Source organism: Gymnogyps californianus, chromosome 2, assembly GCF_018139145.2.
Source record: "Gymnogyps californianus isolate 813 chromosome 2, ASM1813914v2, whole genome shotgun sequence".
Taxonomy (NCBI): domain Eukaryota; kingdom Metazoa; phylum Chordata; class Aves; order Accipitriformes; family Cathartidae; genus Gymnogyps; species Gymnogyps californianus.
Window position 1 is genome coordinate 50,034,870 of NC_059472.1, and position 17,979 is coordinate 50,052,848.

Sequence of the window (17,979 nt, forward strand, 5' to 3'; positions counted from 1 at the left end):
GGGATTTTCCCTTTCCAGCAGGACAAGCACCTTTGCTTCCTGGACACGTAGCTCTGTATCTCTGCCTGCTTGCTACACCTTCCAGAAGTGCTGTTTGTACTGTACTGATATTGTTTATGTTGAATAAATGCTTTCTCCAGCCTCTTTGTTGTGGCGACTGTTTTTGCTGAATTGAAAAAAAGTGGGGGGTACTTGTTTAAGCATTGTGGTGAGACATGATCATGATTGCTTTTTTTTAATCTTTAATGAAATGTTTGTTTTGAAAAAGTGCGTCCTCAGAATGGGGACACTTGTGCGGGAGCCGAATCTGAGAGTAGTCCTAATGTTCCTGGTTTGGATGAGGGACTTGAACTGGGCTTTCCCGCATCCCACAAGCACCCCTAAGTATCAGCCTGCTGTTTATTTCGGAGTCGGGCACGTAGCTGTCCGTGACACTTGAGTGATTTCTGCTTTGTACTGAAGGAAAAGGGATTTGTCTCCAGTTCCTGAAGCTTGTTCACTGTTCAGATTCATTCCCCATACAGTGGGATGTATGTGTTCAGAGGAGACTTTTCTGCTGAAGGTGGCTGATGTGGGTGTGCTAACTGCTGTTGCCAGCTGTTCCTGGGTACCAAGCTTTTGTGAGGAGAAACATCTCTCCTGAGTTTCCGTTGTGGAAAAAAAAGATAATGAATACAGACAGATTTAATCCTTTAGAATAAACGACTGCATGATTATTGTTTCTAATGTCTAGACTAGATACGACAAGCTTGTCCTCACCTCCACCCAAAAAATCCAAGAGAGTTAGAAATATGTAACTGAGTTTCTCAGCAGTAATAATTGCCTGGGCTGTGACAGGGAGCATCCGATAATTTTAGAATTTGATACAAAGACTAGAGCTACAGTATATTGAGTAGCATATATATACTCCTGCTTGAGCTGGACTGGCTCACAGGGAAGATGTTGACTATAATAACCCTAGCCAGCAATGTCTTGACCTGCAACCTAAAATGATCCCCACAGTCCAGTGAGTCAAGCATATGTTTTGTGCTTGAATGTCGGTCCTGTGAGTGAGCTCAGGTTGTCTTGTAGTGGCATGGTTTTTTGTCAAGGTTTCTGGCTTAAGAAGGGAACTGGAATGACTTTACTCAAGACCACAGAGTGTAAATAGCACTTCTGAAACCACTGCTAATCATAGCAGTCTAATGTGAGCGAATATTTTGAGGGGAGGAGGAAGCCTCCTGTCTCTCTGATTTTTGCACACTTAGCAGCACAGTGTAGTAACTCGTGTTCTTCACATATCTCTTATTTCTTCCACTTGCTACCAGAAGATTGACGTGGTTCCTATGTTGTTGTTGTTTAGTAGACCAGTTGCATGGGTGTGCATCTCAGCCCTACAGGTACTGTGTTTTTTCAACCCAGATGTAAAAGCTTATTCTTTAACAATATTCTTGAATGGAGTTGGGGAGAAGGCGGTATAGAAGAAAAAGGCAAGGAGGAGAAGAGATCTGAAAGCTCTCTTCCATGATCCTCAATCCCCTTAGGTAGAAAGACTCCTAAATCATAAGGATTTTTATAAATCCCAGGGAGGAGGAGTTTAGGCAGGGCTGCTTTGGCTTCTGTTGAGCCTATGGGAGGGCTTGCCTAGAGCGGAAAATGAGAAGCAGGTTCAGATATACTCAAAAGACCTAGGCCTACAAACTGCTTGTTGTTGAAAGACTCCTTCCAAATATCAGCAAGACAGTGGAGGAGCCCCAAACTGCTCTAATAGAGCAGCGTTTTTGTGTGCTGAACCAAAACTGAAAAGTTCTATACGACTTAAATGCCTTTAACCTACCTAGCGCACAGATTGTAGCACTTTTGAGTACGTAGTTTTAGTAATAAATGCGTTCTGATTGGAAATCAGAACTCATATTTTTGAAAAGTTGTTGGGGAAAAAAAAGATCTTTGAGTACTAATAACGATAAATGTTTTACAGGGTATTTGAAGTATTTTGGTCCACAGGAACTGTTGTAAAACCTGGGATTTCCTGTTCTTATTTAATTTTTTGTAGGGTAAATATGAAAATGTTTGAGAAGAAAAGGTACCAAGTGAAAAACGGACTGTTGACAGATCAGGAAGGCTGCTGCCCATCCAGCCTGCGCAGGCGCTAGCTGTGCTTTGTCCCCCACTCGTGAATAAAGTTGGTGCGGTTCCTGAGGCAGACGACAACCTCTGTGATCTCCCATGTGGGAACAGCGGTGGCTGAGCTATAAACCCTTCCTGGGTGCAAGTCTCACCTGCCTGACACCAAGCACACCAAGAAAGGTTTCTGAGGAGCTTTTTGATCCTTTTTGTCATCAGCTGTTCTAGATAGCTTGCTGGATCCCATTGAGTTTAGTTTCTATGACTCCCTTCTCTCCTCCTGTAATTGTTTCTAAGGAATTATATTTGTAATCACCTTAGGTAGTAGAAGCTTAATTTACCAGCAGTGCCTTGTTCTAACCACTTTTTACCTAAGCTTGTTCACATCCATGTTTGCAATAATCCAACGCAAGCCGTGTATTTCTTCAGAGAGACTATTTGCCCCTGTGTTATCCTTTCCATAGCTGAACCAATACAGTGATTTAACTAATGCAAAGATTTAACTCTGATCTGTTAAATGTCGGAGTGGTCTTAATGCTATACCCATTGGATGGTGATCTTCTGTGCTGTGGCTGCGCTAGTGGCTTGTGCCACATAAAAGAAACTGTTTTTTTAAGCAGCCGGTTCTCTGAATCACACTTCTGCTTTAATTTCTCTGGGGCAACTGCAGTAAAAATACCATTGCCTAATTTCAAAGTGGTCTCCAAAACAGTAGTGAACTGGTTTTATCCAAGGAACTGTGCTTCATGAGCTAAGGCTGGACCAAGGTTAGCATTATTGTATTTAATATCTAAACATTGAGCAGATGGACGTTGTTTCTTGAGGCACAATAAATGCAGGTAACTTGAAGGGGGAATGTTGAAAAGGAGGAGGGTGAAATAAGATAGCAAAAGGTTTTATTATAAAGCGTTTTTATTTCTTGGGAGTTTTAGTAGGTAAACTATGTAAATGGTAGCTTGGTTACATCTTGTTTTTGGAAACTGGTTCCCTTTTTCTTATGGTTTTGGGGGTTTTTTTTGCCTTGTAAAATGCCCACAGTCCTTTGACCTATCTCCCATCCTGGCAGTGATGTTTATACTACACATTCTTCTACCATTTCATGCAGCTGGTGCTATCTGAATGAGGTTATGCTGAATGAGGTCCCAGCCTAACTACAATATTAACCCTGCAAATCTGTTCATTTTCTCCCGAGCAGCCCCAGGCAGGGTATACAGGAGAATGTGTCCAATTGAAAAACTGTTACAGACTCGGTGGTGCTGCAGTGTGCTAAATTGCAACAGGGCTGTGTTTTTCTGCCAGAGAGGATCCTGCTAAGGGAGGTGGTGGTGTCTTCCTCATAGAAGTTACGGAATTTGTTTTTCTTTTTAGTCTCAGCCTTTGTTGATGATTTTTTTTTTTTTTCCCAAACTGTTTCATCTGCTTTTAAGCACTGAAATGTGTTCCCTTCTTCACATCCACTGCTTTCCTCCTGCTAATCGTCCAATGCGTGCTTCCCCCCCCCAGTTTGCATCACTCCTTGCCTTCTTACTTTCACCTTTCCAGTTGTTTTTAATTTTTTTCTTCATTATTTTACTAAATATCATACTGCAGATCAGTAGCATCTTGGGTGGTGGTTGTACCACATAGCATTTATAGCAGACATTAGTTTTGCATAGCGTGTGTACCTTATTTTGTCTGGACTTGTCTTCATTGCGCTGCAGGCGCCTCCTCAAGCAATTGTAGTGATTAAGCGTGGTATTTCTGCAGATTTATATTAACTTCTGCTTATAAAGAAACAGAAAAAAACCAGTCCTCTCCCCCCAACATCTAAACTAGATGTTTTTCTTCATCCCCTTCGTTTTTATCAGTATTTGACCTAAGCTTGCTTTTGCGTGTGAAAGAAAATTAGTTAAGTACCTTGTGGTTTATAGATGCCTTTTGTTACATATTACTTGGATTTATTGTGCAACATCGGCCTGTAAATCATTTCAGTTAGACATTTACCTGGCTTGTGTTGCCTTTATGGTGTGAGTCTTTTTAACAGCCATGAAAAATGGAGAAATGATGTTTTCAGCGGCAGCGGACTTCGCTAGTCCGAATACCCCGTAACTCTCTCTCACGGCCGTGCTCCACTTCTGCGAGGTTTGCTGCCCAGGTCTGCGGAGATGTTTACAAGAAATCCATTACCTTTTGCAGCTGAAAGACGTGTCGAAAGAACAAAGAGAGTTTTGTGATGAAGTGTATCTGACTTCTGGCTGCTTTGCTTACCTTTTAAATGTAAAACTTAGTAATTTGCAAGGGCTTTTAGTTCTCGGGGCATCCCCATAAGATTCCACGCCGTACGGAGCTTTCCTTCAGTCGAAAGCAGGGTTGTCTCAAAACCGCTCTCGAATGCATTTCTATTTTAATCCCCAACTTTGAATGCAGCCTGCCTTACTGGCTCCAGCAAATCGCCCTGCCCTGCCCCACCCGCCGCGCGCGCAGGCTGTGTCTGCTGTTTGCTGGCGTTACATCTCTTCCTTTGTGACTAAAAGTTGGTTTCATCAGCAAAGCATCGGCTCCCGCTCCGCTCTCGGAGCTCGCCTGCCTCGGGAAGTCGCTCAGACCTGCAGCCTATGCGGGGCACGCAGGGGCATCTGTCGCCATACGTATAACTTTTAAATGGAAAATGTCTTTCTCAAAGGCTGTCGATGTCCAGTGGTCTGCAGTCCATGAGCAGTTGACTAGTCCAGGTGTTTCTGCTTCTGTTTCCGTGCTATGTGAATTGGGAATTCCAGAGAAGAGTGTGCAGGATGGAGGAGTTGAGGGTTTGTATTTCTGTTCTGACTGTACGGCAGTGATGGAGGGCTTGGGAAGGAACAGAAAGTCTACTTGGGGTCGTCTTAATTAAGGAAAACAGTAATTGTTCTTGGTCTTTCTGTCTGCAGCTCTTTCTGTCAGAGCCTTTATCAGCTCTTAAATACGAGAATGACCTTTTTTTTTTGTATGGATTGTCTGTCACAAGCAATATTCAGGAAAAACTTGTTTTATTGAACATGATTTCTACTTTGTGGGTTTTATTGCTGCATTTTGCCCCACTTATTTAAAACGTAGCCACTTAAGACTCTTAGAGCTGGATTGATTTTAAAACCTGCCAAATATTTGTTTGTGCTTTAACAAGATAAAAATCATAAGCTGAGACTACGAGACAGTGCTATTGACTCGAGACTGTGGGTTTCTGTGAGGTTTTTAAGGAGATCATTAACCCAGGTCTATCTCTTCACAGGACAGTCGGCCCAATATGTCAAGACCTCTGATCACTAGATCCCCTGCATCTCCATTGAACAATCAAGGCATCCCCACTCCAGCACAGCTCACAAAATCCAACGCGCCAGTTCACATTGATGTGGGTGGGCACATGTATACCAGCAGCTTGGCCACGCTTACAAAATATCCCGATTCCAGGTAACTTTAAAAAGCTTGTTCTGCATGTCTTTGGCAACTCCTTTTCTTCCATTTCATGCTTGGACGTCCTGGGGCTGTCTTAGAATGATAAATTTAGTTCCTTTTGTTTCAATATTAAATTAGGTTTCTTTGTTCATAGCAGGTTAGAGACTGACTTTTCTTTCCCTGCTCCACTATGTTTCAGACAAATGGCACTCCTGCAAATCCCTATGTGTGTGTACTGAAACAAAGTCGATGGTAAAGAGCACTACTTTCTACCACCTACAATTCTGGTTTTATGCCAGGGCACCCGTTCTGTGGTTTATTACATTCAAAAACTGTAGCGATACTGCATTTAAGTCCAAAGGTGGGGGTGTTGGGGTATTTGTTTTGTTTCTTTTAGAGCAGTAACCGCTCTCCTGTGCTATCAATGTGTAATCTCGGATGTGTCACTTGAGGTAAAGGCAAGGTTGTATGTTAAAAAATATAGGACAGCATTACCTGAATACTTTTAATAGAATCTTAGGACTTTTCAAATAATTAGACTCTTAACTCTCATGTACCTTCTGAATGAAACATTTGTGACTCTGGTAGCTTACTGGTATTAAGCAGTTAGAAAACACTAGAGTGAGTGGTGTATGTAGAGTAGATGAAATAAGAGTGCAGCTTTAAGAAAACAACAGTGCATTGAACACAGTGTGTGTGGATATTACATGGTGGTGATGGCAGATAAACACTGTAGTAATATTGTAATTCTACGAGTTGGTTATCAGTTAACAGGGGTTGATCATGTCCACAGTATTAGTCTATACCTCGCCCTTCACTGCCTGATCCTGCTCTAGAAGGAAGGCGGTGTTACCTTCATGGTCTTTCCACTCGGGGGGAGTTCTTGAGTTTCTTGATCCCACAACTCTGACTTGCCTTTCCAAACGGTACAAGGCACACTTCACGGGATTTGATTTCGTTCTAAGCATGGGTTTCACTGGGACTACTGCCTCTGCAGCGTTGCCTACGTAGTTTTAGGTGGGACTGGAGTAGTGCTTCTGACGCTAGGAGCTAACAGGGCTAGAGGAAGAGAACAGTAAAGATGTATGAAAGAGAAACAGCTGGGCACATGGCCTTTCTTATGACAACCTCCTCAAGGAAGGCCAAGCAGAGGGAAGTAATAGAAGCCATGCCAAAGCGCAGGCCTGCCAGGAGACATTGAAGCAATGTCTGGAAAAACTTGAACTGTTCTTCGAAAACCAAATCTATTGTTTTGGGGAACTTTTTTTAGGACCTGCTTGTGTTCAGCTACTAGGAGTTGTGATTACTTAGCATTTTTTCAGTAGTTGGAGTAGTGATAGTGTTTGAAACTGTTGTGTGTGCAGTATGAGAGGCTGCTGCTATTAATACATGCAGCTTCTGTTGCCATGTCAAACTCACTGGGACAGCATATTACTTTAAGTGAAGAAACACTAAAATGTCTTTCATAAGTGTTTATGGTGGCAGTGGAGTTTAAGTTTAATGTATTTTGTGTTCAATTGAGCCATGGTAGCTCTTGAAAGTGGAAGCTATGGCTGTAGTATCAAAGCCCATTTAATAAATTAAACATTTTAAAGCTCTTCAAACATAATTTAAAGAAAACCCAAACTCTGAGTTATAGTCATTCTGTTTCAAGTCGTTCTGATATGCATTTGTGTTTCAGTTCTGACAGTGTCTTTTGAACCCCTTGATGAGTGAATATTTCCAGCGTAGCTGTTGGAACTTGGAATTCCCAGCCACTTCCAGAACTTGAGAGATTTTTTTTTTTTAACATTAGCAGCTTCAAAAGAGCGATTATTAAACTCGTTTGGATGTCAAGACAATGGCATGAAGCAATAAGCTGGCAATTGTGATATAGTCATTTGGGTTTTGTCTGTGAGATTTTACCTTAACGTTTTTTTTTCCAATGAGGGGGGTGTGTATTTTTATATATATATATATATGGTGAATGCTGGGTACAAATTATCCAGTAATATTTGGACCTTAATACAAATTGTTCCTTGGGGCCTGACCCAGTCAGTCTATATCTACAGTCTAACTTTGTTACTTAATGCAAGGTTTTGGTCAACATTGCTTGTATGTTTTCTTTTTCTGCCAATATCACGTGTGTGAATGAGATCAAAACTAAGGCAGGGTCTCATAGATATCTTTGCGCCAGTTGAAGCTTCCTGAGGCTTACTGTCATATGAAGTATTGTCTATGAAAAATGAGGTCTTGATTATCTTGCCTGAAAGAGCACTGCTCCAGGGATGAGTCAAGGCATAGGTTGCAGGCTCCAGCATCTAACAGGTTGAGACATGAAAGTCATTAGGCTTCTGACTTGTATTACATGTAGTCTAAGGGCCAGAAGCCTAAAATGAACCTTTCATCTGTGGGCCAGGTACCAGAGTCATCTTTCTTTGTGAGATTGAAAGGGTGATATCCAAACCAGCAGCTTTGGAGTCATTGTGACTTGTTGGTGTGAAGGAGACCTATCCTGGTAGAGCAGTCTCTGCTTTGGAGCCAGTGTACCCTTCCTTCTCCTTTTGGGTTCAATAGCATCTCATCTTGTGCCTCTCTGTTTTCTCCTTCCTGGACAGTAGAGTAGGAATTGGAAAGAGTACTTTAAAAAAGGGTTCCTTAAATGATATCAGGTAAAGACTTGTAGCTCGCAGGGCTCATTTTCCATAATTATTTTGTTAGATCCCCCAGCCTGGTTTGTGCCTTGATATGTAAAATGCCTACTGACAGGTATCCATTCATTCCTCCAAAGAAAAACAGGTGCAACTATAAAAGCGTTTTGCTACTGATGCTGGGTCCCTGCCCTTTGCTATGGAAAGACCGTCGAGGGCTTCTCTTAAATGCTCTTGTGATTGAAGAACCCAAGGAATCGGAGCCTGTCTGTGTTTTGGCCAAAGGCTGACACAGTGAAGCAATCCAGCAGACAAGCAGCTTATCTAATAGATGGTTTGAATTGAGTAATCCTAGAATTTTAAATTCTGAAGCTGAAATAATGCTACAAAAACCCAACCCAAAATTCATTTAAAAATCCAGTAGCATAGAATTCAAAGGAGCCCAGTTATATTCCAGACCAGGGAGAACCTACTGTTTTCACCAGGAAGATCCCATATGATTATTTTATCTTGTCAACAGGCTTCAGGTTCTCCCAAGACACCAGTGAGACCATGCCTCAGACATGATCTCATGCAGCTGAATAATACAATTTGCCAGACTTAGGCTTCAAGAAGAGGCAATTTGAATCAGTATACCTACCAAGAAGACCTAATGTAAGGTCAGTCTGCTGAAAGAAATAGTAATTTTCGTTAAATGCCTGAGGAGGGGTGGGTGTCCTTTTGTGCAGGGCTCTCCACCAAGACTGTAGACCTTGATGCATTCACCCATACACAGATTGCTCCTCCTGTTTCTCAGTTGTTGACCGATAGTTATTCGTATGTCCATGTGAATCGACGAAACAAATTGTTTCTATTCTGCAAGGAGTTTTGTGGTTTTGGAATTTGTTCTGTTTTGAACTAGACTATGCCCTCCTCTTCTCAACAACCTTTGGTTTACTTTAAGTTACCAGATCTGCAGGATGATACCTGGCAACACAGAGTTATCTATTAAAGATTTGGGTGCACTAAATTTTTTTATTATTTTGATTTTGCAAATGAAGATTTAAAAATAGGTCTGCTTTTTACCACCCAGAAAAAGCCTCAGATTTTTTTATTCTAGGGAAGATGAATACAAGATGAGGGTCTGCTAAAGGAGCCTTTCTCCCCTGAGAGCTGAGGCACATGCATGCTGTCCCATTGTTCCTTATGGTTGCCAGAGAGTCTGTGGAAAATGGGTTGAGGTTTTAGGATTTATGATTATAAGTAGGGGAAGCACAGGCCCGTTAGTTCTGATATTTGAACCTAAGCAGCCTACTCGCCTCCTTTCAGTGCATTATCATCTTACAGTAGGATCGAACCCTTTGCTTGGAGTCGACATTCCTACATCTCTCAGGCTTAATGCTGTCTGTATGGTATTGACCAAAAGTTATTGTGCACCAGGCTAAGACAACCTCAACTGACTATCAGAACTAAATGGGAAGATGTTTAACTTTGATCATATGAGCATCAGCTGTCTGATATCTCTGATATCAGCAATATCAGCAGCGTTGTCTATCTCGTGTTCAAAGCATCTGGACTTTTAATTAGTTCTGTCCAAGTCATCTGGTACAAATATTTGCATAACACCATGGCATTGGATTGCCACATCCTGTATTCCCACCATAGAATGGGAAAATTTCATTAAAAACCTTGTATATATTTCTTTGTAGAACCTTTCGGGGTATCTGTTTGTGTTGCTACATCTCCCATCTTGAGTTACTCCCTGCATATGAAGATGGATTCTTCTTATATGGTATTTCACAATACTTCCAAATTTCTGCCCAGGGCTGTTTCAGGTTTTCATATGAACCAATCCATTCGTGTCCCAGTTTTCTTACCCAATCTTCACTCTCAGCCCTCAGGGAAATAAAATTTCACACACTTGGATCCAGTTAGGACACTGGTATTTTTTTGGTTGCTAAGGGTTTCTATTGCATCAAGAGTACAGAATTACTTAGGAGAATGCCCAGACTGTCCTTGGCCTTTTTTGACAGTTTGAGAGCAAGCCTTGGTGGACCTCCAAGGACACGCTATGAATTAGGCAGGCTAGCACTGTTTACCTGTTTCAGAGCTTTGGCAGTTTCTGTTGTCTGTAGACTGTGCCCAGTTCCAAAATAAGACCCCGACGTGGCCATTAGTTCAAAATTTTGCAAGTTGCAACACCATGCTGGAGACTTCTGGTTTGGTAGGAGGTCTGTTGTGGTGGGGGTGTTCTGCACTTTGCATAGGACTCCCTCTGTAATGTCTCCACAAGAGCAGCCCCATCACGCGTTTCCTACTCATCTTGGATAGTACCTCTCAAACTGCTGCCATGTGATGCTAATTGTTTAAAGAAATAAATCCAAAGTTTTCTAACTGTCGTGGTTTAACCCCAGCCAACAACTAAGCACCACACAGCCGCTCCCCCCTCCCAGTGGGGTGGGGAGGAGGAAAGGGAAAAAAAGCAAAACTCGTGGGTTGAGATAAGAACAGTTTAACAACTAAAGTAAAAATAAAAGTACACTACTAACTAAGAATAATAATAATTGTAATGAAAAAGAATACAACAACAACAACAACAAAAAGAAGTAACACCCAAGAAAAGACAAGTGATGCACAATGCAGTTGCTCACCACCCACTGACCGATGTCAGAGCCACGATCCACCCCTCCCGGCCAACTCCCCCCTGTTTATATACTGGGCATGACGTTCTATGGTATGGAATACCCCTTTGGCTAGTTCGGGTCAGCTGTCCTGGCTGTGCTCCCTCCCAGCTTCTTGCACACCTGCTTGCTGGCAGAGCATGGGAAACTGAAAAGTCCTTGGCTTAGGATAAGCGCTACTTAGCAACACCTAAAACATGAGTGTGTTATCAACAGTATTCTGACACTAAATCCAAAACACAGCACTGTACCAGCTACTAAGAAGAGAGTTAACTCTGTCCCAGGACGACACTAACTAATGAGCATTTGGGGTTTTTTTTAAGCAAATACTAACAGAATGGGTGTTATTACATCTTTATTTCCACTCTCCTTATTTGAATTCATCTTCCTGAAAGGCACATCTCTCTCTCTGGAGGTATTTGGTGATCTTTCTAGAGTAGCAACACCAAAGCCCAATAAGGTGGTGTTTCTTAAATAACCATGACACTACAGTAGCTAAAGACTACAGCAGGCTTGCACTCTTTGAGAACAAACATTGTGTTGCAAGTTGTAAAGAGCAAGCTTCCATGAGAGTTTCCAATATTGCTATACACTAGCTCAGCCAGCTGTGTTAGCATGAGTGGTCCAGGTCACAGTTTTTTAATAATTTTTTAACGTTTCTGGCAGGGGGAATAGGCAGAAGAAGTTGGCAGAGGCTCAGTTTAATCTTTGTTACCTATCCTGGCTTGCTCATCTAGTTACTCACCTTTTATATTTCATCATTTGATTGCTGCATGGTCTTGTGGCAAGGGGAAGGGAGAGCTTGAGATAGGGAAATACATTGACTCTCTCGCTGACCTGTTCTGTGACCCAAGATAGCTGATTTAACCTTGAGCTTTGGTTGCTTCCTACCAAGGTTAACAAAAAAGCAATTTGTAAAATGCTTTGGGATGATGACTGAAAGTGTAAAAGATTGCTATCTCTAAGCATAAATATTTACAGATGCCAGTAACTGAGATAGAAACAGTTGATGATGTTGGTATCATCAGTAGCATGTATTAGTAAAAAATGAAACGTTGATTCACGGGGACCAGACTCTCAGTACAGTTAGGCAGTACAGTTGTTCTGGTTGGTGTAACCACATATACAAACTTGGGGGGAAAACAGAAACAGAACTGCGAATGATAGTGTACTTTATGCCTATTTAAAGAAATTCAGAGAATTTACACAACTGATATTGTAAAGAGAAATCTTTTGTAACACACATCTGTCAATAAAGAGCTCAGAGGGGTATTTTCTGGTCCTGGCTGAACCAAGATTAATTGTATCTCTAGGTGTGTATATTGAACTCAGGGTATATATTGACCTCATTTTGCCTCAATTAATGATCATCACAGGTCAGTCATCACCATCGCCTCAGTAGAAGTGAGTATTTTCTGAATCTTAGTCCTGTAATATGTCCAACTTGCAAGGTCAGCAAGTCGTTGCTGTTGCTTGTGGCTGGTGGCTAGGTGAAAGAAATAGCTCGATCAGATTAGCAGCTTCTCACATCATGTGGTGAGTCATCACTGAAAGGGGCCATGGAGTTGATGTCTTCCTGTTCTAAGTGTCATAAAAGTGGTTTTGTGTATTATTTATTTGGAGGATAAAAAGCAGTGTTTTCTACTTGTTCAATGCTTTTGCACTCAAATGCGTAAAATGACAGCAAAACCAAGATCGTGGATTGTTAGAGTAGTCTTTGCATATACACAGACCCAGAGAAAGTAGATGTGCAGACTTTATATCGCAGGGGTTCACGCCATGCTTAACTGTGGCTGCATGGGTATGACAGTATGGATGGAAATATTGAGGGGAATAAATTTCGGCATTCAGGAGTGTTACAAACCTAAAGGCTTCACCTCCTTATTTCTGAGGCTAGTAGTCCTCTGAAGTAACAAACATTTTTCTTGAGGGGAAAGAAGAAAATCCATATCCATATTGTCAGTATGGCTCATAGATCCCTTTCCCAGTAGGCTTGTGTGAGGTTGTATGGATTGGATCAACCTGTAAGTCAGGGAGAGGGGAGGTTGTCAATAACTAGTTGAAGGGTCTGCGCTCTGAGAAATCCTTTCATTGCAAAGGCTGTTTGGTATCAGCTCCGTGGATGGAAATTTGTCAGTGAGGAACAGTTTGTTGTAGTGTTTGCACTTTTCTACCCAGTAGCACGGCTTCATAAACTAGGCTGAAGGCACCCAAGCAGTATTTCTCATTCTAACTGACCAAGAAAATACTCGGGAAGGAAAAAAGGAGTGCTGAGTCTATGGGTCTTGCTGGTCTGATAAGAAAAAGCCCATTAAAAACTGAGGTAGCACTGAAGTATTCTGCTTATCGTTCATTTCTGGTAGGGTCTGGGTTTGAACCATAGTCTTGAGGTTCAGTGGTTTGTTTTGCCTTTTGCTGTACTCAGTCCTTGCACTCAGGAACCTCTGTATGTTAGCACTAGGTTCTCATCCTGCTCCCGCATGAACTGTTTGTACTTCATTGGTCTTTCATAAATTGCAATGTAGTTGCTAAGCAAATTGGCATCTAGTACATACATAATTGCAGAAGTAAACATTTGGCTTCCAGTTTTAACGTCAACACCCGGCCACCTCTTGGGTGTGTTTGGAGCTTTAGGATATAGATTCCAATTTCTGTCTTCTTTCTGGTAATGATCAACCTTTTGGCTGGGTTTCACATATACAAGTCTGTTTGCCATTTGGGGATGTATTTGCAAAGGTTGCATAGGAAATGGTGAAAACTGCTTAGGACCCAATGGTTATCTGCACTTGTTTTAATGCAAATAACGCATAAATGCTGTGTTGGGCAGGGGAGCATCACCAGTTCCTGTTATGTGGACGTGTCCTCTAACTTAACTGGTTTGCCGTTTATTCAAATGTGGTCATGTCATAACCAGAAAACTGTCATCTGGCAAGCTTTATTTCTCCTTCGTCATTTGTTCTCAACTTTCTTTCCCCTTAGTCTACAGCTCTCAGGATGTTGCTATCTCTGACTCCTGCCCTTCAATATCTTTTTTCTGTCCCCATTCTGCTCTGAGCATCGACTCTACTTCTATCATCTGAATTCCCTCGTTGCTTTGTCTTAATTTCTTTTTCATCTACACTTTTCTCTCTCTGTTGGAAGGAGTCAGAGCTCACAAAGGTCACAAGTGATCTTTACCTGACCTAATCAAGGCACATTGCTTGCTTGCTTGTCCCTTTCTCCCCACACATCCTTGGTTTTCTGGCTCTTGTTAATGGTGAGCTTTCTTTGAGTACTTAAGCAGCCAGCATATTTTATAGGTATCACAGATGATGCTTTCACACTTAGTGACATCCATTGGAAGGATGCTCTGAGACTCATTGATATTGATCTCTTTCGTTGAGTCTTTGAATCGGTAATAAAAATAAACTATTTCCAACTGTAATGTGTTACATTAGCTTGGATCTGTAGGAGTCTTCCAGTACAGTTGTCTCTACACCTCATTTGGACAGTTTTCTAGGCACTTTCAAGGCACTTTCTGCCTGCTTCAGAGAACCGAGGGGCTCCTGCAACAGTTTGAAAGCATTTAAGCTGAGCTTGTAGCTACTTCTTGTGGCATGCTTTGTAGGGGCACACCTTTTAGGAAAGCAGTGGTCTCACGGTAACCTTCCCACCCAGTCCTTCCACTGTGCAGTGCCATGTGCGTAGACACTTGGGCTAGCTCAGGTGCTCAAAGCAATATAGCACAACGCTCCACCTGGACTCGTTTATCCTGCTTCCAGCTAACTCAGCTGTGCCGCGTCTGGTACCCAAGCTAATTACTGAAGACCTATCTTTTCTATTTCTACACACTGCTGCGTTTTGCAGAACAGGCACTCGGTGAAGGAGAGCAACACTGGCAATTCAGTTTCTGTGAATCAAAAACTTTCTGTTTGTGAAGGATGAAAAAAGGTGAAAGGGGAGAGTAATAGAAAGATGCAGGGGTTTTGTTCATAAGATGAGATGGTTGAGCATAGCAGTGTTAAATGCAATGGGGTATACTTCAGCAGTTCATCAATTTATAAAGATTAATTCTACCTCTTAGACCCAGTGGGGTTTTCATGTTAAAATGTGACATGCCTGTCAGTCAAATGGTAGACATAATTGTTCTTTAAGTGACCTGTTAAAATACCATTCCTTTTAATTAAAAATTGTATTTGTGTTCTCGCGCAGGCCATATTTGAACAGTAAAAACTCTTTTCATATGAGGGGCGTTGCAGGTAGAGAGCTGTCACAAGCTGCGTGACACACGCGTGAAACAGGAGGAGTGATTGAAGTCCCAGTGCAGCAACATGTGGCTTGCCTTCGGCTCCCGCTGACACGGAGGGAGATGGAGGGATAAGCAGCATCTCCCAGGACCACACCCAAACCCTTTGCATTCCTTGCCTAAGAAACTGCTTGTAGTTACTTATTGTGGCATAGAAAGTTGTAATACACAGCATTTGCCATAAGTGTGTCACTTCAGAGCAAATGATGGATTACGTCCTTCCACACCCCAAAAGTCTTCTTTGTGCTGTAATTAAAAAATAAATGTTGCAATGTTGAATTGGAAATATTTTCTGCCATACAATGAATTTGTTTTGTTAGGTTGCCTGGATGTAATTGCAACAATGTCAGTGTATTAAACCCTTGTCACGGGGTAATGGTTTCCTGCCGCTACACCAGTGCCAAGGACTGCTTTGCTTAGCAGCTCTGTTGCTGTTTATCTCCATCAGCAGTAGTGATTATTTTGCTTCTGCGAACCTTTTTTTTTTCTTATTTTGTTCCCTGTGTGCATACTATAAATTATAGTTCTGTGCGAATGCTAACCACAAATCCTAAACAGTAGGAAGCGCTGCCATGCCAGAGAGCAGCTCAGCTGGGAGCTGGTTTTAGGTTTGCCCAAACTTGTCGGCGATCCGAGGGGAAGAAGGCGTTCCAAACTGTGAAGGTCTGCCGGGCCCCTTCTACCCATCTGAAAATTGATCCCTCTTAAACAGTTTAGAGGGCCCTCGGGGTCTTACAGCTTACATAAAAAATGAAAGCCCTTCCTGTCTTAGAGCAGCGCAAGCAGTCAATACAAAAGAGAAAAATGATCTTTTAAGTGTATCCCATTGAATCCATTATCTTGAGGGCCTCTGCGTGATGCTTCATCAAAACATCATCATCTGTGATACATGGGGGAGAGGGTGAGGTGGTGTTCAGGGGATTTCAGAGAAAATGCTGCTGTACTCTGTGCCACAGGACAGGCTAAATATGGTACAAGCCAGAAAATGAGAGCTGCAGAAAAACTGATATGTTCCTCCTTATAACAAATTGAATTCATATTTTACATGTTTGAAACAAGCAAATCATTCAGGAAAAGTTTTGAATGTTTCTTTTGTAGGTATGAAAGCCTTGTTGGGCATCTCGTACAAAATTGCTTTGCTTTCGATCAGAATACAAACTTTCAGGGGTTTTTTGCATTACAATGATAAAGAAAATAAAGGAGGAAAGAAAAATCGGTGTTTGTACCATCAATGCATTCTAGCCTTGTTTTGGCAGGTAGTGAAAGGGTTGGACTGCTCTATCATGAGCTGAATTGGTGTTGACTTTCTGGTTCTTGTGAGCAAGTGTCAGAACTGTTAGTTTTTAAACACTGAAGTTTTTTAAATCTTTTGCATGCCTGTACTAAAAATTTGTATGTTTTTCTTAGACTAGCATGAAAGGAAGACCTTTGATTTCTGTTGTTCTGAGTTTGCAGTATTTACTTAATGGCATAGTGGTGTTCTTTACCAGATTATGTGGTTAGGAGCTGATCTTCTGCTGTTGGTGTTTCCTTACTGCAAATAATAAGGATGTTGCTCTTGGTAGATTATATGCAATAAAACAGAGAAGAAATCAGATTTGTTTCCAATAACCAGTAGTATCAATAATTCAGAAGTGCTATTGAAAAAAATGTATTTTTGGAGGGGCAAAGGCAAGAATGAAGAAGCAGTGTTTTTGAATGCAACTGAGTTGTCAAACGCACATCCTTTGGGGTGTCCTCCATTTCCTCTGGTGAAAGGTTTGCTTAAATAAACTGAGCAGTAGGCAGTGGGTGTGTGCATTTGCACAACAACATACACGCAGATGCTTTATTGGCCAGGGTGATCCTAAAGGCAGAGTGCTGTCAACATTCCTAATTTGTTATTACCCAATAACACACACCCTCCAGTGTCTTGGGACTACAAAACACTTTTTACCTAGCCTTCCTACATGAATAATGAAGCACTTCAAATATTCATCCAATTATAGTCAGCCTCTGTCTTGACTAAGGATTGCCAAATGCAATTGGACATACTTCTGACATAGAATTTCAGGCTATGTCTGTGTTGGAAGGGTTTAGTCATAGTTCTTGACTTCTGGGGAGAGATTAGATAACACCATGATGGTAATTTCTCCAGCCTCAAAAGCTATTGTTTGTTCACTTTTACTGTTAAATTCTAGTTTACTAGCAGTATAATTTCAGAGTTTTAGAAAAATGTATTTTTTTTAATTTCATACTTGGAGCTTGTCACATGAAACTGCTCATGTTCTGTTTGAAACAATAAGATGATTTGCTTGTTCTCTGAGTGCTGTGGATACAGCTGCATATGACTGAAGTCACCATCAAGCATATGAAAAGCAGACAGTTAGCATGTATACTTTTCAAACCTGTAGACTGTGTTTATTTTCCTCGTCTAGTTTTTCCAAACATTTTGCTGCCCATCATGATTGCCTCCTGATATGTCAGTGCCTGACTTTTAAATAGGTTTTTCTCATGTCTTGCTAACATTCTCAAAACCAATGTCCTCATCCTTTGCAGAATATCAAGGTTTAATTTTACTTTACTAGCTTCTCCTGTCAATAAGCTTCCCTGAATGTTAATCTTCCTTCTAGCCTTCCAAAACCTGACAAAGGTGTTGTGCCATACCCCTGCTCATGGCAGTTTCCAGCCCGGCTGCAGTAATGCCGTAGGGAGTCACGCTGGCTCCGTCATGCTGCCGGAGAGGAAAGCCCTGTGATGGCATCCGCCTTTTCGGTGCAAAGGAGATACACGAGTAGGGAAGTGGTGGTAAACGTTATTCTGGGAAGATGTAAGCTGGGGGAATGGTGGCAGGAAAGATGCCTCCCTGCTTGTATTTCCCCTGCAGAAGACCTAACTCACAGGAAAGGGAGAG

At 41.7% G+C, this 17,979-nt stretch overlaps 1 protein-coding gene across 3 annotated transcripts in view; it reads left to right on the forward strand.

The window, feature by feature from the left end:
• The window catches only part of KCTD1 (potassium channel tetramerization domain containing 1), a 70,585-nt gene that overhangs the window by 30,451 nt on the left and 22,155 nt on the right, over positions 1-17,979 (forward strand). The window contains exons 2-3 of one of the 3 annotated variants that reach the window (XM_050891671.1): positions 5,348-5,526; positions 14,993-15,172. In XM_050891671.1, the coding sequence (XP_050747628.1) occupies positions 5,348-5,526; positions 14,993-15,065 (252 nt within the window). In that variant the 3' untranslated portion in view covers positions 15,066-15,172. Of the gene's footprint in view, positions 1-4,874; positions 4,890-5,347; positions 5,527-14,992; positions 15,173-17,979 lie in introns of those variants that run through there. The other 2 variants (XM_050891672.1, XM_050891673.1) reach the window with 2 other exon arrangements.